Below are 23383 nucleotides of genomic sequence, written 5' to 3' on the forward strand. Positions count from 1 at the left end.
TTTAACTGCACATATAGAATCTGTAGTGATCCTTTTACTCGCACTTTTCATCTGGGCACTTGACAAGCACAAGTACGATAATACGCCAACGGTGGTCTGTACTTTACTGGAAGAAGAAGAAGAAGAAGAGTTGCCATTAAACTAGAATATCACGTTTGTGTATGTGTGTTATCTATGTGAATGGGTGTTTGGGTAACAGGTGAAATACCTGGTATATGAGATTGTGCCTTAAGATAATTTGCAGAATAATACAATTTTATTTACTTTTTGTCTATGACAGAGTTCAATAATGAAACATTTATTGGTTACAGTAATGTATTCCTTTTTAAAGGCAGAACTTGGATTTTGAATTTCTGTCAGAGAAATGCAATTTATTATGAAGAAGTCGATATATTCATGGAAGTCCACTGCAAAACATAATGTTCCCTCTTATCAATACCATGCCTGTTTCCAGTCTTAGCTTATCTCTTTGGCTTTGTTATAACCATGAATATGATTATTAAAGGGCTTTTGCTCTCTGTATGTGTGTGTGTGTGTGCATATGATGTGTACGTGTGTTTTTTTTTTTGTTGCAACCGTCACCATTTATGTCACTGATGACCCATCACATAATCACAGCTGATAACTTGTGTAATTACCCATGATTGACTTTCTTGTAAAAACATATGTCATTACTAGTGCAACATTCTGTCTTCCTGGAGAAGTACTGTAAAACACGATATTTTCGCGGAATGACATTTTCGCGTATTGGAGCTGACAGCCTTCTTCGCGGCATGAAATTTTCGCGAGTTGCCTCTAACAATCAATGTGTGTAGTGTAAACAAGAACTTTTAAATACATGCACTTTGATTTTGCAAATCTTGGCTCTCGCGAAATTCGCAAAATTAAAATGCATGCGAACATTCCTTGTTTTACAGTATTCAACATTGCTTTGTTTGATGTGCGCATCACCAGTTAGAACATTATGAGTCTATAATTTTTTTTTTAATCAGGGCAGTCTTGCATTGCACTGTTTGTGTGGCCTTTTCTTTCAGTGTTTTGTACTGAAATACTAGAAATACAGTTTGGAATGTCTATAGTTGGATTTCAAATAATTTGAATGAAGCTTGTGTCAGCCATTATTTCATTGCACAAAGAGAAACAGTGGAATACTACATCGGTAATAAATATAATTATGTTGACTTCTTAGTTAAAAACCTAAAAGGTATTTAACTCGACACACAGTTTACTGAGAAAAGAGCTGGCTGGTTTACTACTGACAGTGACATCTTGAAGAGGATGTATAAGTTATACTGTATAAGCTCTGTTATTTTGACGTACAGATATTTTCGCAAATTAGAAGGTAACAGACATTTTCGCGAGATGTTGATTTTGCAAATTGACACCAACGCTATCTTGCATGTATTGTTACTCTAGTGTATGGTGACATTTTCGCATGTTGTTAAATTCGCGATCCAACTGTGATTCGCGAAATTCGCGAAATTAAACCCTCCCGAAAATAACTACTTTTATACAGTATTGTAAACTTTCTCTGTTTTTGTTAAATTCCAGGATGGACATCACTCCAGCTTCATGGAGACTGAAACAGACAGAACCAGCTCAGAACTCCAGGTGGAGTCACAATTGTGGGAAGAGATAGAAGGGGCCAAGAGTTCCACAGACACGCAACTCAACTTCCTGCAGGATCACTCTGATCAAGATGGCGAGCATTCTATTGTGGAGGAACTCTTTCAGGCTGTGGAAAAGGGAACTGACAGATCCACCACCTCTGGGGATGCAGTGGAGGGGTTGCCACGGAAACCAGAGGCAGGAGAAGGAGATGAGGAATCGGATGTGTTATCAGATGATGATACAGGATCCGACTTTAGTCTTCCACTCCCAGATGATGATGAGGATGGTGATATGCCTGCTGTGTCTGCTTCGAAGAGGAAATTGTCAGCAGAGATGTTTAATGACTTGAAGGTTGGGAAGGTTCCAGGAGTGCTTGAGGATTTGGCTCCACCCATGGATCCAATTAGCGATATCCCTGTCACACAAATTGCAAGTTTACAAGATGAGCAAAACAAAGAACATGGGGAAAGAAGAGAGAACTTTGATAAGAGGGATGAATCCAAAGTAAAAGTGAGCATGTATGGCGATGCGAGTAGTGATGAGAACTCGGATGAGAAACCAAGCGATGATAATGATGATGATGATGAGGCTCCACAGATTCCTAGTAGCAAGCCTCCCCCAATTGTATCCACAGGGAAGAAAGTGATCAGTGTTGATTTTGATGTATTTCCTGATGATGATGATGATATTGATGATGATACGCAGACAGACATATCCGAGCTGATATCTCAAAATGAGGAGCTGAAAGAGCAATGTCGGCAGAAAGATGAGGAGATTGAGGACATAAAAGCAACATCCCGCATCATGAAACAAGTTATCAAGGATCAAATGTCCGAGTTTGAGAAGATGCGGGAAGTGGAGGTAGACAGCAGTCTACAAGACAGTCTGTCAGAGTACCAAATGAAGGAAGACACATTGAAGAGGGTGGTCAAAGACCTTCAAACATCTGAACAAAGTCTGAAAGAGCAACTTAATCAGCTCACAGAGAAGAATGAGGAAGTCAACTTAGAGCTGCAATTGTGCAAACAACAACTGAGCAAAATTGATCAGGAAGATATTGATCGCACTGCTTTAGCCTCAAAGTGTGATGCGGCAGAGCAAAAGGTCAAAGAGCTGGAGCAACTGAATGTTCAAATCTTAGAAAAATATGAGATGGAGATAGCAGAGAAGGATGCTAGAATTGAAGTATTGAGAGAGGAAAGCTCTCGGCTGAAAGACTTTCGTAGTGTAAATGAAAGCCTGCAACGGGATCTTGAAGGTGCAAAACAGAAGTTGTTCCAGAATGATGAAACCATCAACTTACTAGAGGAAACTGTTGCTGAGCTGGAAAACAAAGTGGTTCAGAAAGAGGAGAGCAGACTGTCTGAGGATCAGCTGAAGAGTAAAGTGAAGGAGCTTGAAGTAGGCCTTGAAGAGGCTCAAACTGACCTAGCTAGGAAGCACACTGAAATAGTGCGGCTGAAAGCACAGGTACAGTTCGTGCAGGATGAAAATGATAACAAATGGAAGGAGGAGGTGGATGTATACAAAAAGAAGCTGAAGCTTTTGGAGGAGGAAACAATCAAATTGCAAGCCCAGATGGAAGAGAAAGAAGTTTCTTGGAGCTCCAAGTTGAAAGATAAAGATGATGAGATTGAACATCTGCAGTTTTCTCTCACAGAGACAGAAGTATATAAACAGGAGATGGAGGAGAAAGTTGCAAACACCCGGGAGCAGTTAAAAGCATCTCAGGATAGTTTGACAGAAATGCAAAGCTCAATGGAAAAACAAATTTCTGCCAAGATTGCTGACTTGGCAAAAGTTCAAGGACAACTTGTTGTAATGACAGAAAAGTATGAAACAGAACACAATGAAAAAGAACAGATTATTCAGGAAAACAAGAATTTGAAAGAAGAATTAGAAAATAAAGAACTTCATCTGCATTTCCAGAGCTCTGGTCATGGCTTGGCTGGCACTGGTGAAGATGAGATCACAGCATCTGTAGCACCAGAAACAAAGGCCACACCTTCAAGTACCACAGCCACTGATATGGAAGATGTTGAAAAGTTGAAGCAGCAATTAGGAGACAATGTTACACTTGTGATGGATCTCAGAAATCAAGTTCAGTTGCTGGAGTCTGAGAAGGCCCAGCTAGAAGAAAAAATGGCAGGAATTGAGGACCTTCTCAAAGACAGTGTCATTGATAATGAGGACATGCTCAGGAGCAGAATAGTAGAGTTGGAGATGATAGAGAAAACACTAACACGTAAAGTGCAGGAGACAGAGTCTTCTAACAAACAGCTTTCGGCAAGGTTAGAGGATACATTGACGGAAATGCGAGAGACAGAGCTCAGCTATGAAGAGAAATTTGATGAGCTGAGGTCAACTGAGCAGAAACTGATGGAAAAGGTAGCAGATTTGGAAGAGGGCAGGGGTCTTTTGCAGAGTGAAGCAGAAATGCAGAAAGAAAGGGCAGACAGCCTAGAAAGTCTCAATCAAAGGCTGAAAGAAAAACTGCAGGAGGTAGAGACGGAGTTGGAGGAACTGCAAGTCGTGAGCAAGCTGGCAGGGGATGATATGGGGAACACTCAGCACAGCCTCCCTTCTCTCCTGGATGAAGGCCTTGGGGCCCTGGACACTGGCAGGACTGGTGCATCTCACTTAGATGACTACTCTGATGAAGACTATGGGGAAGATGATGAGGACTTTGTCCTGAGTGATGACCTGCCTCAGAATACTACAAAGACAGCTACTATCAATGAGGAGGAGGAAACAAGCACACTACGTGATAGGATCACTCAGCTTGAAAAGTCAGAACAGGAGCTCATGGAAAAGGCAGAGTTTCTCCAACAATCAGAGGCTGAACTCTCTGAACTCCTCAAATCAACAAAAGCAGATAAGGATAAGGCAATCACCAAGTACGTCCAAGAACTGGATAATGCCAATCAAGCCATACAAGAATTACAAGAGCATGTTGCTCTACTCGATATTGAAAAGGACGAGTTATCTTTGAAGTTAGAAGAGTTGGCTGCCAGGGAAGATTCCAAGAAAGAGGAGGGTAAGGATGTGGAACTTGGTGCATTACAAGAGAAAGTTCAGCAGCACAAAACAGAGCTCAAATCAGCCCAAGAAATAAAGGTTGATTTGGAAACAAAGCTGAAGTCTCTTGAACAGAGTAACAGTGACTTGCAAGAGAAGTTGAAAGAGCTTAATCTAGTCAAGACCAAACTCGAAGAAGCAAACAAGCACATTTCTGATGTTGATGCTAAAAATAATGCACTGCAGAAGAAGCTGGAGGAATATGAACTTGTGAATCAGGAACTTCTTACAAAGTGTGCTGAATCAGAGGCAAGAGCTGGAAATACTGATCCCCTCTTCACACCAGAAAGTCTGTCTGACTTGGAGCAGGAGAATCTTCGCATAATGGACCTGCTCCGACAAGCAGAGGAGGAGCAATCCACTTTCAAGGAACAAATGAAGGTCATGGAGAAGGAGATAGAATTCCTGGAAGAACAGAAAGCTGGAGGAGAACAGTCTATTGCAGAGTTAAGCTTCCAAGTGGAATCACTTCAGGATGATTTTGCATGCAAAGCAAAGCTCTTGGCAGAACACGAAGATATCATGGAGGAAAAGAAGATGGAACTCCTTGAAATGAAGAAGGCACTTGATAAGAAAGACAGAGCTCTACAAGAGATGGAGGCAGTAAACCAAAAATTTGAAGATGAATACGTATTGAAGAGTAAGATGCTCAGTGAAAATACAAATACCATAGAAAAGCTTCAAATGGAATTGGATGAAACAAAGAAGAACTTGGCATCCCTTGATGATACTTGTAACGAGCTTCGATCTAGAGTTAGGGATCTTGAGAAAATAGAAGAAGAACTTCACAGACGTATTGGGGCAACTGAAGAGCAAGCTCAAGTAGAAGAGCAAATTGTCGCCAAGGAAGTGAGTGGTACATACATGATGGCTCCGCCACAGTATGCTAGTGCTGGAGAGAAAGAGAAAGGTGATGGATTCGGGAAGAGCAGGTTTGGTGGTAATGAAGAAGAAAGTGATGATGATGATATTGAACGAGCTGAAACCACACCAACGATAGAAGCCCTCCAGCTTAGGATCCAGCATCTCCTGGACAATGAGGAGAAATTGCAGGAAAAGATCTCTGAGCTTGAGCAGCGCCAGCTTGCTTTCAACGAGACACTTGCTCAAGCAGACAGCATCATGATGGAGAGAGAGTCGGGACTCACCCACGAAATTGACGAACTGCAAAGCTCCAACAGTGACCTGCGACAAAAGCTGCAAGTGGCCAGATCAGAGGAGGCTAGACTGAAAAGGCGACTCAGTGACTTGGACCCAAGCAAAGTCGAAGAGGATGACAGCATATTTGACTGTTTAGATGAAGAGGATGATGATGCTGACTACCAGGAGATAGAAGATGTCCCAGATGAGGAAAAGGTTGGTGACTTGGGGACTTACAGAAAGAATTTTCAAGAGGGTGAAAGGAAAGATTCAGCCAAAGATGATGCAAACTCAAAAACACATCATTCAGTAGCAGCTGATGCTCTGACCCAAAGTCAGGAGAAGATTGCAGACTTGATGATAAAAGTGGATGAGCTGGAGAAGCAAAATGCAGATCTACATCAGTCTCTTGAAGAGCAACATTCCACAATGCAGAGAGCAGTTGACAATGCACGACAAGAGAGCAAAGACAAAGCTAAAGAAATTGAAGCTTTGACAGAAAAAGTAACTCAATTGCAGTCTCTGGAGGACCAACTTCAGGAATTCCTGGAAGAAAAAGATTCCAGTGAGTATGAAAGACCTGAGACAGAATCTTCCAAGCAAGCCAGTGACAGTGAGGGGGATGTGCACTCTTTGAAGAAAAAGATCGCCGATCTAGAACGGGTACAGGAAGAACTTAGGGAAGAGTTAAGAGAGACAAAGGAAAGTGAAGAGACAGCCACCGAAATTAGCGAGGAGCAAAACCAAGAAATTGAGCGCTTGAAGGATGAACTTGTTAAGACGAGATCAAAGAAGCAGGAACACAGTGACAGCAAAGATAGTGCAAAACTTGAGGATGTGCAAGCACAGCTGTCTTCTGCACTTGCAAAGAATCAGGAACAGTTGACTGAGATGAAACTTCTTGCAAATGAAGTCAGTGAGCTAAAAGAGGGAAAAGACAAGCTGGAGGAAGATGTAAATGTTCTCAATACCCTCGTTGAAGAGCTTGAGAGGTCGCAGCAGGAGCTGTCTCAGGAGTTGAGAGAGAAAGAGCAAGCTGGACGAGAGTTGGCAGAAAGCAACGAACAGATGATTAGGACCACAAAGACCCTGGAGGAGAGCATAGAAATGCTGACGTCCAGACTGCAGGAGAGCGAGATGGGACAGGACGGTGCAATGGCCTCCAACAAGATTCTGGAAGGGAAGTTCAAAGACATGCTGATCTCAGAGGCAGCTCTCAAGGAGAAGCTGAAGAGAGCGATTGATGCTGAAACTGCCCTGAAAGACAAGGTCAGCTTCCTACAGAAGGCAGACGAGGAGTGGAGGCAAGAGGTGCAGAAGATGGAGGAAGCAATTGCTGAGGCTAAGAGACAGAGCAGGAGGGCTGAAGAGGAGTTGAAGCTCACCAACTTGGACAATGGCCAGCTCAAGCATGAGAACGAGATGCTGACCGAGAAGCTGGATTCCCTGAAGAATCGGGAGCAGGTGACTCAGAACCGATTGTCTGAGATGGAGATAGGAGAGAGCAACCTGAGGTTGCAGATGAAAAATGCTGAGAAGAGGGAACTAAAACTCCAAGAGCAAGTCAAGGAGCTAGAGGGAGAGGTGTCTAACATGAAAGAAAAGGTATGTAAAGTAATGACGCATATCTGGGATACCAATGCTACTCACGCCCATATATTTGTGTGCATTATATTGTTCAACTCAAAGGACCACCATGTCCTGTAGAGCAGTGAGAGGGTGTCAATATCTAGGAGTTGACTTAGAGCCATAGCCTATCTTCTTTTCAAATAACAATTCCATTACACAGCTAGCTGGTACTTATCATGTAATACTACAGAGTTGCAAAGTCTCTATTTCAGCAGGTGCCCTCCTGAAATACTTGTTTATGTTCTTCATATCCAGTCTGTAGAATATAAAAGTCTTCCTGATTTGTGAATTGTTTTTGCCTATTGAGATTCATACAACACACACTGCTCTTTGAAACCTCCATGAATGTTATGTAGGAATGTTTGCCGTCCTGTATCTGCCCATTCATATTTTCTCTTAAGAAAAAAAGATACTTGATACATCCATATTTGCACAAAACAAAGTCTTATTTCTCTTTATGATCAAAGGATTTATTCAATTTAATGAAGTATATTGTCATGTTGTATAATCATCTTTTTTGGCCATGAAGAAGTCTTTAAAGTTACAGGGCATTACCTTAATCCTGATTTGATAAAGAGTTTATGAGAGGGTGGAGCATGTTGAAGTACTGACGGGATGCATTGATATATGATTGTTTTTTTTTCAGGCATCTCGGGTGAATCAACTTCAGCTGGAGTTGGATTCCACCCAAGCAGACCTACAGGCAGCCATTAGGAATGCTGAGGACCTGGAGAGGTCAAAGGTCAAACTGGAGGAGCAACTGCAGCAGCTTCAAAGTGACCTCAAAAGCCATGGAATGGTAAGAATTGCCGTTGACTGTATATGATTGTTTTTCAAACATTAGGTCTTGATATTAACTTGAGTGCTTCTAAATACAGTTGTTGAGACCATTATTTCAAAATGATTGTAATTTGAAAAAATGTATCATAATCAGATCAAATTGTGTTAAAGATTTGTTAGCTAAAAGCATATGAATGTTAGCATTATCCATCTATCGTGTATAAACATAAATTGTACACATATATTTCACAGCAGGCAGGAATATATCTTGATATCATAAAGTGGCTTTACAGGATATTCAAATTTTGAATAAAAGAAATGAAGCAATTTGATATTACATGTATGTACACTTGTACATACAAAGCTTCATTCAATTTCATACTTATTGTAACAGATCCACATCTTTGCTCAAATATGTAGCACATAAATATTTTTATGACTGGAAGTGGATTTTGTAATAGTCGTGTATACAAGTGTAACTTAACAATTATTCATTCATTTATGACCTGTCAGCAGACAAGTGGACTTGAGTTTCATGCTAATACTTATTGCCCTGTTGGAGCAAAAATTCCTGTCTTTTGCTCATGATCAGTTAAGAAGGCAGAAAATCATTTGATTATTATTATAAATATGTTTCATTTCCACCATATGTCCAGGTGAGCCTGACCATCGCTGAGTACCAGGAGCTCAAGGCTCAGGCCACTCTGGCCGCACTGACCGACGGCGACACTCCAGGAGGAGGGAGAGAGAGTGGAGCTGCAGGGGAGGTGTGGATGAGACTTGACCAGAAGAACAAGGTGAGACATTTAATAATGGGTGGTACTTTCTGTTTGAGAAAGACACACACAAAAAAATCCAACATCCATTGCTTGCATTCTAAACATTAGACAGTGCTCATTTGCAGCAATATAGATGCCTCTTACAGAGACTCCAACTCTCCCGTTTTCGACGGGAGATCTCCCGCCGAAAGCCCATTTTTGCACAATCTCCCGTTCTCCCGTTTGAGATTTGATTTCTCCCGCCCTGGCTCTGTGTCTCCCGCTGGAAAGGATTTCTTACTTATTTCTATCGTATGTTGACAAAATAAGCCTTAGATGGCACCAGAGAACATGTAGAATCCTAGGAACTTCGTGCTTCGCACACATCAACTTGGAGTCTCCCGTTTGCTAGGGGTTTCGGGCGGGAGAATCTCCCGATCAGAAGGTGCTTGGGGTTGGAGTCTCTGCTCTTACACACATTTCACCCTCATCATATGTATCAAGCATATCATGCCTGCATCTGGAGCATTTTTCGGTATCTCCTTTGCATCAGATTGATGTCTAGTGTCAACCACTGTCATGTCAAACTATTAGACCTGTTTTCATGCTAGCTGGAGAACAACCTAGAGTATTCATTACTGTAAAACATGATATATTCGCGGCATGGAATTTTCGCGAATTGGAGCCGACAGCCTTTTTCGTGGCATGAAATTTTTGCCTATTGCTACTGGCATTCAATGCATGTAGTGTAGACAAAAGCTTTCGCGTGCATTTTAATTTCGCAAATTTTGGCGCTCGCAAAATTCGCGAAATTAAAGTGCACGTGAAAATTCCTCGTTTTGCAGTATTGGTTGGGTTCGGCACAATATTTAGAAATTTTGTGGCACATCCAGTACCTCAAATTTGGCCTCAAATTTACATAATTTAAAATTGTATATGCTTAAAAACTATGTTATGTTCATGGATAGATTTAATCAGTCCGATAAAAATGGTAGGGTTTAGGGCATTTGAATAATTCTAGAGTATGATATATCTTACAAATGAAATTTTGGAGATCAGTGTTGGAGATCTGTTCACTATAAATCATTCTGTTATGTACTTCAAATTGATTATCAACACATTTCTATCAACTGAATTTGAAGATAAAGCTCTTCAAGATACTTAAAAATGTGCAAAGTTTTGAATTAGATTCCAGCAGAAATATTATCATCACAGCCCATTTTCATTAGCCATAAAAAGTTTCCTTTCAAATTAGAAATAAAAAGGAAGGCCTCATGTGTAACTATGACCATCAAGATGCACGGAAGTTCTCTTTTCTTACCATATTGTCATTGCTTTTTTCTAGTTTCATTCTATGTACTCCTCATCTTCTGCAATTGTGTTGCTATCCAGAAGAGCTGTCTTTTCACTGCATCATACTGTATATTTCCAATCATAGCATTATAATCATAATCGTACATGTAACTGTGCTTCTCTTGGTGGGCGTGGTCTTTGTGTCCTATTCACCCTGCTCTCACGATGTCACTGCTACACTCATCGATGATTGGACAGGAATTACGCGAGGTTCAGGAATTATATAACCAGTCCGTGAGAGAGAATGTGAGGCTCAAGCAGACTCTCAGGGACCAACAGGTCCATCCGTTCCAAGCAGGTGGACAGAGCAAAGCTGGTATTGGCTTTCAGGTAGGACTGAACATTGATCACTCTTCATTTTCCCCCTCCCTCACTTGAACATGCTAGAGATTTGTTTGTTTGTTTGCATGTATGTATGTGTTCATATGTGTGATGCATGGTGGTGCATTTACATGAATCTGCAAGAACATTTTGGAGCTCTTTGTTCTTGTAGGATTACATTCGTACATCATGTTTATCATGATCTTTTATGGTCAGTTTCACTTAGTGGACCTACAAAGTTGTACAAGTTGCTTGACTCTTCTCAATGTTTGAATTAATTGAACACAAATAGAAAGAGCAGACTCACCTTTCACTGTCTTTGGCCCATTCTCAGTAAAAGCGTTCAAATACGGAATTTTGGTGTCGCCGACATTCCATGACAGTTTGCGGTTCCCTGAAACCTATTAGATACTATTTAAATGTTTATAATATATCACGAGGACTTTATTTGTTAAAAATAAACACGATCAAATGCGGTTGTCTGCCTTTTTGTATAAAATTTTGCTGTTAAACTTCGTTAAGACCCCCAAAACGCAGTGTCGCCGGCTATTTCAGAATTATGTTTTATTGCTCCTCTCCGTCCACAAACATACTTTCCAAATATCATTTTCATGGACGATGAGCATATCATATGTGCTAATCACAATACTCAAAAAGTTCCAAAACTTTTATTGACTTCTTTTTTTATAGCCTTTTGAAACCTGTCGCCAAATTCACCGCCAGATACGTTACCAGTTTCTTTAGTGTTACAGCATTGCGAAAATAACAAGACTATGCAATGACCCTGTGTATATGAAACCCTGAGGATATACTTCATACACTGCAAGTACTTAGATTTTTTGTGCAACAGCTCTTTATTGAGAATACGGTACAATGTTTGAAATATCGGTTTTCTACACTTTTATTTGGACAGATACGTTACATACTTTTCACGCCACCCACGGCGACAGATATTGCAATATCAAACAAATTGTATATTATACATTACTCCTCGGAATGACGCATCGATTCAACATTAAAGTTTAGTACAAGTGAGAAATATTTGGTAGATATCGCTCTCATAATAATATGATCGACCATATACGTTACCACAGATACGTTACCCCAGATACGTGACCGAATTTTGCTCATTGGTCTTGTGCTTTCTGGGGATCAAATCTGGTCAAAATACATCCCTACACATTACATGCTTCGTTTTGTTGGACCTCAGGATTATATTCTTACACCAAAAGGACAGAGAGGTGAAAAAGAGCAACACTTCCACATGATTTTTCTTTGTGCGTCAGTGTCTCACAACTTAATGCCAAGTTTTCCGACAGATACGTTACCACATAATCAAAATGCTGAAAAGAAATTGTAAATGGTTTTACAAACAAATCGTTGTGTGCTCATAAACTCCAAAGTTCTATTCTATAAAACCCAGCCACTTTCATATTCTATGCAACAACTTTGAACGTTTATTTTACAAGACGAAGCTAAGATTCAGCATATCAGTTTTTTGCTTTTCAGATTTAGCAGATACGTTACGTATAATTCAGGGCACCCACGGTGACAAATAATGTTATGTAAAACAAAGTGTTTATAAAATAATTCTGCATAGAATGACGCTTCCATAAAAAATTAAAGTTATGTTCAAATGAAGAATATTCAGTAGATATCGCTCTGTAACTTCACCGACAGATTCATTTACGGTGCGCCAGATACGTTACCAAACTTTGAAAGAGTAAAAAGTAGTTTATGAAACGCTTCCGAGAAAAGTTCCAGTGTTCTGTTGCATATTTATTCTAGTGTTTTTCAACATATGAAGAACTACTCAAGATTCATTGATAAGTTGAACAATTATTTATTCATTTTCATTAAAAGGAATGAGCCAAATACGTTACCATAGGTCAAACAACTGTTTAGCACATCGAGTTCATAGAGACTGTACCTACTTCCTTCTAAGTGCCTGCAAAAATATATATTTTAAACCTTGTTTGCATTATCCATCAAAACTTAATGAATATTTATAGTCAGATGGATAAATACATTCAGACGTAAGATGAGAATATTCTGTGAATGAAGAACTCAGCTTTCACATTTAGGGCTCTTTTCCACTACATTTCATAGTTTAAATATTACGTACAATGTTTAAAATGGTTAATTTGGGCTTACATTATTCATTTTTACATCAATTCATGAGGTAAATAATTAAACAGGTGATATTTATTAATTCATACACAACTAAAATTATTACTTATATCTTACCAGATACGTTACCAAAGGTGATTCGATGTTTTTCAATAGTTATTTCCCCGGGAAAGCAATTCATATTTGTTTCCTGTGGAAATTCCAGATCGGATCGTTCCCTTTGCATGATTTGTGGGATTCGAAACTTTATTTGTAAGCGAAATTTGCAAAAAATACAAAGTGAATCTTAAAGGTTATATTTCATTTCAGCAAAAAGCATATTTCAACCTACCACACATAAATAATTTCTACCAATTAGCAAGGGATGACAACATCTTTACCTCTTGAAAAATCCCAATATCTTTAGGGGGGACAGATGTCTTTTCCTGAACAGAAATTGGATCAAAACAATAAATTTAATTCAGAGTTAGGAGTCCATTACAACATGTAAATTTGCGGTAACGTATCTGATTGGTGATCAAAAATCATATATGATGCTCTATTTCAATTCATTTTTACTCAATGAATGGCCATCATTTAGAATGCTCCACTTTTTGTTTCGTATTTGACCGGTTTTGAAGTTTCCGAAAACACATCTTTGAATGTATTACTTTGTGGTTGATTTTTCGGTTTTACTCACATGGAATTGAACACTTAATCTGAGAATGGCCCCTTTATGCATGCAGATGCTTTGTGACATATAAAGTCACTGTCATTCAATATTTCACCACATGCCTAGCATTTGTCAATATGTCATTTACCTACATTGTCTTTCACGTTTCTCTTTTTTCCTCAATCTATCAAATCTGTGCTCTTCTGACCATTAACACTAGAATCCTCTGGCAGCACTGAATGGGACACTTATATTCTGACATTTTCCTCTTTCAGAAAGCAAAATTGGTAAAAGGAAATATAACATACATACTTTTTCAATCCAGTGAAACTCTTTATTGATTATTCCTTAAGTCATGACATGATTTCATATGCTTATGGCTCAGGTTTGTCTGTAAATGTTGACACTCATACATCATTTATTGCAAACATATAAATTCATCTGTCTTTTTATTCTGTGTATTGTTGTCATCGTAATTGTCACGACTATGTTAAATATCAAAATGAATATGTGACTACTTTTGAGTGATTATATGTTTTATACTTTACTTCTGTATTTTCACCTCAATAGTAAAGGTTGCCCTGTTCTTACCTTGTTCATCTTCTTAATCTATTTATGCATTTTGTGCAAATTCCATGTTTTGATGAATATAATGATGATGATGATGATGATGAAGATGAGAGTGTTCAGTTATCATAGAAGCAAAATATTATGGCAGAAGTCAAGATCAAAACTCCAAAGGATGATACTTGTGAATAAATTTGAAGGGATGCCAGTAGAATAGCAGAGTTGTGTTGAAAATGCTTTGGTGCCATGACGTTTGAACAGTATTAACATTTTCCTATGGTTTCCGTACTCCAGATTTAATTGTTCATTGAAATATATGATTATCACAACATATCTGCATGTGCAAATGTTCAACCAGTTAGATTTATGTTTAATTTGTTGCATTGATAACCTATTTTGCAAGTGATCCTCATCCATGGCATATTCACATTATGTCTTGGTATGTGGTGTTCGAAGTACTAGGAGTGCCATGACAGAAAATTATCACTAATCACTGGATGATGTTTTAAATCATCCTTTCTTGTTCATATCAATATATTTCTTTTGTAGATTATATTAGTGTAAATATGACAAAAACTACTGATGGTTAATTGTTAATTTTGAGAAGTATAGCAATTCATCTTTTCACACTGAAGCAATCATTTTACATTATTTATGCATTATGCTCAAAATCATCAAATTGCATTCCTTTCACAAAAATTGAATAGAATAACTGTGTTAAAACTTCTGTCAGTTTTCATCTGAATAATCTACAAAAATTGTCAATTTACCTACGTAGGCACAATAATTGGGAATAAAATAGAATAAATTTCTTGTCTTTTTTAATCAATTTAATGGTGTTGATAGACATGGCATGTCATCTATGTAGGCAATACTGGATTTTTTTTTTAATCGTCATTGCCAGTGCATGGAAGTGGAGACAAATCAATATGTGCATATACCAAATGATGTGCAATATGTGCATATAGCAAATTGATTGACTCACAAGCCCTGGTCTGTGCCAACCTTGTAGTGTTTGTACAGATCAGCATTGTAATGACTCGCCAGCCTCTCCGTTGGAGGATCTTGGAGTGCATTTCATACAATTATATGGCTTCTGTGAGACCACATATCTGCGTGGTGCTCGCCCGGTGGCTGCCCTGTTTTCTATGTCAACATAAGGACGAGGGAATTGTGCATACAGCAGCATTGCAAGGATTTCCATTTTAACACTACTCTGGTGTAGTATCGATGGGGATGCATTTAGCAGCTCTCGCTTTGGAGTAAGATACAATGCCATTTACCCATGATGAGAATCAAGCTCTATCGACGTGCAGATGAGGACCGTCCAGTTCACAGCTGTTGCTTGAATGGAGCCGTTGAAATCATGTATGTGCAGAGTATGGTGCATTCAGTAATTTATACATCAAGTGAGAAATGCGATCTACTGGCTTGATAGGAATGCTTGTGAGGTGACTAATAGCTTCAGGAATGATGAATGCTCTACGACCAACAATAGCAACCTCTGTATTGATAAGTTGTCAAGTCTGAATGGCTTATTCATGTACGTAATTTGCAGTTGACCGATATTCTGTAATTGTTCTTATTATTTCCATTTTGGCCTAGCTTTTGTGAGTTGAGCGAGCTCTCTAGGGAAATCATATGGTATAGCTTATTGTGTCATCTACATTGTACATGTAATCAATCATGATTTTATCCCTTGAGAATATATACAAAAGGAAGATATTTGGTCTGATTACTTGATACTAGAAATACTGAGATGTGAATTAGTAATATGCAGGTACAGAAATACTGAGATGTGAATAAGAAATGGTAGCACTTGGTATTTCTCGTATGGTTCTGTCAGTATTGTATACTGTAGTCATTATTGTGTGAATGCTGTTTTGCCTTGTACTCAAAGTAGTAAGATGTTGAACGCATCTTGAGTTTATGAGTATTATATGTGACCGTGCACCTCAAAATGAACATAAAGTCGCACACACTGATTTTGCGTGAGGACTGAAAATAAGTGAAATGGGTCAACCTAGCCGAACTTGACTTTTTTATATTTTCTGAAAGAGCGGGTCTTCTTTTACATTACGCTAAAATTTGGTATCATTAAACGGGCAGGAGAGTGTGTTTTTTTAGCAGTTTATCTCAAACATTTTTGGTAGAATAGTGTGATTAGGTGTGTCTTTAGAATCCCTTTTTCATTTCTGAAAAACCTTGTCCACACTCTTCACTTTTAACTCTAATAACTTTTGAAAGGATAGTGCTACTGCTTTGAATGTTGGCATTAATTATGGACAGAATGTGTAAATGAGGCATGCTTAATTTCAGTTTAATCTGATAATCCCTTCATTGTTGTTACTCTGGTGATTTACTTCCTGTTTTTTGTCCCATTCATCGCACAGCCAGCACGGTTTGGTAAAGATTAAGCGCTTGAATAGACACTGTACTTCAGAGCCTCTTTTCTCAGTTCACACTTTTCCTGAGTTTGTGCTTTCTTTCCAATATTTAGATAGGTTAGGAGAGTCCATTTGATTTGAGTTATACATCATTTTAAAGCTTAAAGTCTGCTCTTTCAGAATATGGTCTTAACTAAAAATTCATGTCTGGGGACTTTTTGTTTGTTTTGAGGTGCAGGGTCACATATTGTATTGTATTGTATTGTATTGTATTATATTGTATTATAGGTATCAAATTATATTGTACCCTATTATTTTGTATTACAGTATATTACATTTATTGTATTATGCTGTATTTATTGTATTTTATTGTGTTGTGTATGTACATTGTATGTTAGCATTTTGCTGTTCTATTATGGTCGGAATGTCATTTTTTGTGAGTATAGTGTAGATTCAAGCATGCAGTTCCTGATATTTTTCAATGGTCCCTATTGTTTTACTAACTCATCACTTCTTAATGTTGCTCCTCTCACAGGAGGCCTATTGTCCTTGGAAATACCGTCAAAATCTGAGGCTTCACAAATTTTTATGGTGTTAAAAAGTTCATAATCAGTTCAGTGGTTCTTTTTAGAGAAATGATAATGTTAAAGTTAATCGTGTGCAATATGTGTCCTGTATAAACCATCCTGTTGTGCTTTCATTTCTAACGACAGTAAATTGTGTAGCAATACATAATGGTATAAAAGCATGCACAATTTACTGTATGTCAGTTAATAGACAAGGAGTGAGCTGTAATGCAATAATATCAGTAGACATATTATCCACTAATTATCTTTTTTTTTTTTGAGTGGGGAGGGGTGTCTGTAATAGCTATTGTACATATTGTTGATGTGTAACAGCTGGTTTGTAATGGGTAGCTCTGTATGTGAAAAATCTTGCCATGACTAATAGCTCGATCTGCATTGTTTATGCAGAGCTGTGATTCTGCAGCATTGTACACATGCCCGGACTACTGTACATCCAATAATGCCTCTGGAATTGTATCTTGTATTCTTCACTGTAAGGTACAGTCTACCTTGCCTAAGTCGAATCTATTTGGAATGAAGAAATAGCTTTGACTTTGAGAGGCTTATGAGGGATTAAAATCAATAGAATAGAAAGAAAAGAGGACTTGAAAAGACCTTTGACTATGATAGGCTATTATTCGACTTACGCAAGGTCAACTTAAGCAAGGTTGACTGCATATGAAATTTCAGCAGTGTGGTATAGATACCAATATCTGTGCCAATGCAAAAAAGAGTGTGTTGCATCTTTGTCGTGTTCGTCATCTGCAAAATAGTGCTTTATGCTAGTCCTGAATTTATTTTCCTCTTTCTATTAATTAAAGTGCCATTTGGAAGCAATCAATTTGTATTGTTTGTAGTATGATTAAGTGAATTAGAGGAAAATTACAGCGCAATTAACAGTTAAAGCTCAATGGTAGAAATGATGGTTGGCATTCTTCTTTAGAGAAAAATTATAATGTTTGTTCTTTGTGGTCTAATTCACAGATTTGTATGTGTTTTTGATCCTTTGTTGCAGTATGAAGAAACATGATTCCTACTGTCCTGCCAGCAACTGTAGATGTTTTTTATATGCACCAGCATTTACATTGTATACTGACCATGTACAATTACATGCCAAATTGTCAGTGTGTGGTGACTTTCACATAATCTTGTTTATATACAATATGTAAAAACTGTTTATATTACTTTTTTTCATTATGTTTGCATATTTTCACTCGTTTATCAGTTTTGTGTTGTGGCATTCAAGTAAGATAGTTTTCTTACTGTGATACATAGTACTGTACAGGGCCGGCGCAGTGTTTTCAAAAGTCATGAGCTAACAAGCAAAACAAAAACAAAAACAAAAGGTCCTCAGCTCATCTCTCCCCGTCCCCGTGCACTTCCGGGTTTCTTCAGCTGACAAGCAAAAAAAAAAGGTCCTCAGCTCATCTCTCCCCGTCTACTTCCAGGTTTCTTCAGCTGACAAGCGAAAAAAAAAAAAAAAAAAGGTCCTCAGCTTATTCTCTCCCTCCCATTTTAGTGCCACTTACTCACTTCCGGGTTGAAAAAAGTGTGGGGGCCCAAAGTGATAATGCCTTATGTATTCCTTTGTATGCTGCACAAAAAGTGTGGGGGCCCAAGCCCCCACGGCCCCCATGGCTGCGCCGCCCCTGCTGTACACTTTGTTAGCAAACGTTACCTTGTCTTCTTACTCTGCAGAATGTTTCAGCTGCAAAGCCATGTGACTCAAAGTCCATACAAACTTCTCCTCTGAAGCTGCTGGGGAAGGGAGCTCTACAAACCAAGGTTATGACAGGTGAGTGTGTTGTTTTGTATATAAGTTCTGCTTTGAATGGAAAGTGGTGACAGCTGATTGACTGCTTTTTAGACTGTCTGTGCATGATGGAAAAATATGAAATAAAGAAATATGATTTTGATGCAATTTAAAGTAATGCTATTGCATCCAAGATTGACATTATTCAAATGAGGCGACAAATGAGATGCAAAAGTGTGCAAGGAGTCGTACAGAAAATTTGTGAAATGAGGTACTTATGTAATCAAGTCACCATACAAGATAATTGATTTGTCCTGTGATCCAAGATTGTGACATGAGGCACTGAATAATGTCAGAAGCAGCAGAACTAAATGATATCGACACTTTCTATTCTGTGTCTGTGCTTGGTATATTACAAATGAACCATCAAGGAGGATCACAGTGGATGAAGTCCATGCTGAGAAAAAAAAAATAACAACATCATAAGAGTGCATGCTCTACTTGCCATTTATACCTGTCTTTTACAGAGGTGAGGAACTTGACCAAAAAAATCTTGTATTTCTGGAAAAAAAAATCCATGCCTCTGAACAATAATATAACTTTTACTCCATGATTTAGAAGGGAATAGTAAAGTCATAACACACTAGAGTCAACAACTCCATTAGAAATTAATTTTTACTCCTTAAATGATTCTTGAAAATCTTTGTCAGTCTCAGCCTGGCTTGCAGATCTCTGAGGTTGATTGCTTTCCATTGTTAATTTTTTCTTTCTTATTATTATATTGTTATGATTATTTTTTTTTGTTACCATTACAAAGTGCAATGTTTCTTTTTTTGTTCTAATATCATTCGTGCATATACTTTTTATTGATTTTGATGAACTGTCCTTTAGTATCAGATGAATGAAAGTCAAATTGACAACATGTACCTCTTTGAGTCATGTTTTTTTTTTCTTTGATGGAAATAAATAAACTATTGAATTAATTTGAATTGAATCGTTGGGATTACCAAATGTTGAAATTAATCCAAATGTCTCTGATAGGAGGTGAAGAAGTATCACTGGAAGATCTCCTGGGCTCCGTCACAGCCCCGGCATCTTATTCCTCAACCTTGAGCCACGCCCCTATCATCCAGACACCGGAGGGGTTGCTCCAAGCAGACCTTCCATCATCTGGGAGGTTCATCAGCGAGGAGGCGATAGAAGAAGAGGAGGATGCAGAAACCATGGCAACCAGACCTGCCATGGATGACAAGTTTGACCTTGGTGGTCTTCAACTAGCTGGTAAGATTTGCCACATAACATTTATTTATTTATTTATTTATTTATTTATTTATTTATTTTTTTTTTTTTGGGGGGGGGGGGAGGGTTTCTTTGTTCATATTAAAGTGTGCTGGATAAGGCTCAGTTTAAGAAATACATTTGGCAAATTTTTGACAGAAATGTTTAGCATAATTTGAAATCACTTGATTTGTGATTGGCTTCAAGTATGCTGAAAATGATGATTTATAAGATTTGGTCCAATGCTGCAATTAACTGCCTTTTACAAGATTGTGGCTTTATTGATGAATGATCATCAGTACAAAGTGTTAAAAAAATTAATTATATACTAAGAGGCAGCAGATGAGTGATCATCCTGTATATTTCCTTTTTTTTAATGAGTCAAAGTGAAATAAGTATTAGTATTTTCCGGTATGTATGCATATACATCTTCATTAGTTTGTTGACTATCGTTTATTTGTCGTACTTTGTAATGCATATATACTTATGATAGAATTCTTGCTTTACTTTGTGTTATGTTTTATTGGAAGAAAAATGAGAATGAAATAAATGAATGGAATGGAATTGAATTAAAATAAAGTGAAGGAAAAAAATGTAACTTTGTAATGATGGAAAAAAAGTGTTTTTTCTTTTTTTGTATGTGTATATGTTGATAATTTTGAGTATTAATCATATCTTAATTTCAGTGGATGAGATTGACAGATTACAAGTTGGATCCTCCATGAGTGATGACCAAGACTTTTCCCTGTCCTCTGAGCCGCCGCCTCTCCCCGAATCAGCGCCCCCCGGCCAGCAGCAGAAGACCGGTCGACGACGCACCACCTCCACCTCGTCTGATGTCTCTGACCTGGCCCCAGCACCCCCTCTCCCATCCATACCACCACCTGTTGCCCATGGCAACAAGATGGATGAAGAAGATGGGTTTGAAGGTCCTCTGTCTGGAGAACCATACCTACAGTCTTCTGTCCAACATCCTCAGTTACGGTATGCCTGCAAACCTCGGTGATGAAAATCATTATGAAGATGATAATTATTATGATGGTGATGATGATTATGATTAGGGGGATGATGATAATGATAATGAAGATGATGACGATGACAATGATGGTAGATGCGAATAATAAATGATTAGGCAGAGTACTCAATTCATATTTTAGTATCAAAGTTGGAGGTTTATCTTAAGGAAGGTATGTGACTTTCTACACCACCCTCATCATAAATCTGTGTGTCATCTTCTCTTTAACATATAAGTAGACAAAATCTTTATCAGAATTACATGCAAGTGTGTCAGATGTGGTGTGGGATAGTTGCTACTGCAGTCAAAGTTATTGCAGTAAAGTTAAATCTGTAGTATTCAAAGGCTATTTCTATACCTGTCAAAAAGAAGTATAAAACCCTCTATTATTCATCACCTTCCCACAGGTTGACTCTTTTGTTAATACCACAGGCAACAACACCGCATAAGATGGCTATGGTATGTAAATGAGGTAGTTCTGAGGGGGTTGATAAATTCAGTTGATATATTTTCCTCTTTCAATCTCTTCCTCAGCATCCCTGCTTCTTCCACCGAACTGGAGCTGACCGCCTCCCACTCCCAGGACACTCACATGGGCCCTGCGGAGCTCCGACTGCCAGCCGTCCCAGGTTCCCGCGGGCCCCCTGTGGCCCCCAAACCTGGCACTCCTCTCTGGCTGAAGAAGATGCTTGACTGGCAGAATGGGGAGAAGGAAAAAGAACACGGCGAACTCGGCCGGCTGAAGACCAAGGTGCTAGAACTGACCAAGACGACCAACGTGAGTTCAGAATTTAGGAGAAGGTCCAGATTTATTTATGGAATTTGTGGATCTTGATTCAGCATTAACATTTCATATTTGGTCTTCTTTACCTACATGATTGATACCTGTAAGTTAATGTCATTGTTTTAATCTGGATTCTGTTATATTTGCATAAAAGAACATTCATAAATACTTGTGGTGTGCAGTCACTTTGATTATTGTGTGTAGCTATCTTAAGCTCACAAATCTATCCTGTATTGTATTGTAATACAAACAATATTTTCAGGTGATCTACAAATTGTTCATTTGTCTTAGTACACATGATTTAAGAATAAAATATTCAAAATAATAATTGCAGATATGTTTACTACAATTACAACCTTATGTGAGTAATGTCTTTGGATGCATGCAGCTATATTATAAAAATATTCATAACTTTGCCCATGTCTACTCTTAACCTGTTGAGGACGAGTCCCGAGTATACTCGGGCAGGGGTCTATGGGAAATGCGTGTTGTAGCAAAATCAGCCCATCCTCAACGGGTTAAAACTTTGTGTTCATGTAGTTTCAAAATAAAAGAATAGTTGAAAATGCCCCCTCTTAAAGGTCCAGTTTACCTTTGGGAGAAGTGATTTTAAAAATGTTCAAGATATCACATTTGATGCATATGTGTAGGTCTGTTGTATCACAAAACATCCTACCATATAAAATTTTCGCAATAAGGCCTAAATTATAAGGAGATATCAGTATTTTTCTCAATAAACCATAATTGTAGACGGTTAAATCTGGAGGAATTCTTATTATAAGTATTGTTCACAATTTGTGTATTTAACAATACTCAACATCTATTATACTGATTCAAATTTTTACAGTGGTTGTTTCTATCCCTAACTCACATTTTAGAACTATTTTAAAGCACTAATGCTGGGTTTCTGTTTCATCTGCAAATGGTAAATTATGCCTTTAAAATCAGGAAAAAGGAGGAAGAACTTTTCTAACTATCAACAATGAATGTTTGAACACAGCATCAAGAAGAAGAGCTGCGGCAGCTGAGGGTTGAGCGAGACCAAATGAAACGTCAGCTCCAAGGAGCCAGCGATGCCAGGGAACTACAGCACAAGGTAATACAACTCAGTCAATATATCTACTAGTATTTCTTATACGATAGCACCATATGCAAATTTATGTTTCATTGACTTGAAGCCATTGCTGATGGGAATCAAATGTAACATATACAAATGCTCAGGGAGTCATATCTCTAGGAGACAATGCGGTTATGGTGGCAGTCAACATATCATGAATATACCCCAGCTATGAGAGATACTCAAACTGTATGGTCCTTGTGATGGCCATATTTTCTGATGTCGCAGAAAACATAGCCTGAAAAAAAAATCCCTTCCAACTTCGTAATTCTGCTGTTCACAGTTACAGTGTACAGATTTCATATGAAATACGTCATGAAACATATAAGCATTGCCTTGACTTGAGGAGAAAATACAAGACCAGTACATGCATGGACCTTGTGATGATCATATGTGACCTGCTACAACAAAAGGATCCGAAAGTCGGGGGAGGACAATTTTCTGAAAATGACATGACATTATTC

At 38.3% G+C, this 23383-nt stretch overlaps 1 protein-coding gene across 1 annotated transcript in view; it reads left to right on the forward strand.

Moving 5' to 3' along the window:
- Nucleotides 1–23383, forward strand: part of LOC139740749 (uncharacterized) — a 50976-nt gene that overhangs the window by 9751 nt on the left and 17842 nt on the right. Inside the window, exons 5-13 of the mRNA XM_071651325.1 lie at nucleotides 1552–7434; nucleotides 8105–8257; nucleotides 8895–9035; nucleotides 10548–10679; nucleotides 18671–18767; nucleotides 19767–20006; nucleotides 20690–20987; nucleotides 21553–21796; nucleotides 22803–22898. Coding sequence (XP_071507426.1) covers nucleotides 1552–7434; nucleotides 8105–8257; nucleotides 8895–9035; nucleotides 10548–10679; nucleotides 18671–18767; nucleotides 19767–20006; nucleotides 20690–20987; nucleotides 21553–21796; nucleotides 22803–22898 — 7284 coding nt within the window. The remainder of the gene's footprint in view (nucleotides 1–1551; nucleotides 7435–8104; nucleotides 8258–8894; nucleotides 9036–10547; nucleotides 10680–18670; nucleotides 18768–19766; nucleotides 20007–20689; nucleotides 20988–21552; nucleotides 21797–22802; nucleotides 22899–23383) is intronic.

This window comes from Diadema antillarum, unplaced genomic scaffold (assembly GCF_040938485.1).
Source record: "Diadema antillarum isolate AM-2024a unplaced genomic scaffold, OU_Dant_1.0 seq00000877_RagTag, whole genome shotgun sequence".
NCBI classification, from domain to species: Eukaryota; Metazoa; Echinodermata; class Echinoidea; order Diadematoida; family Diadematidae; genus Diadema; species Diadema antillarum.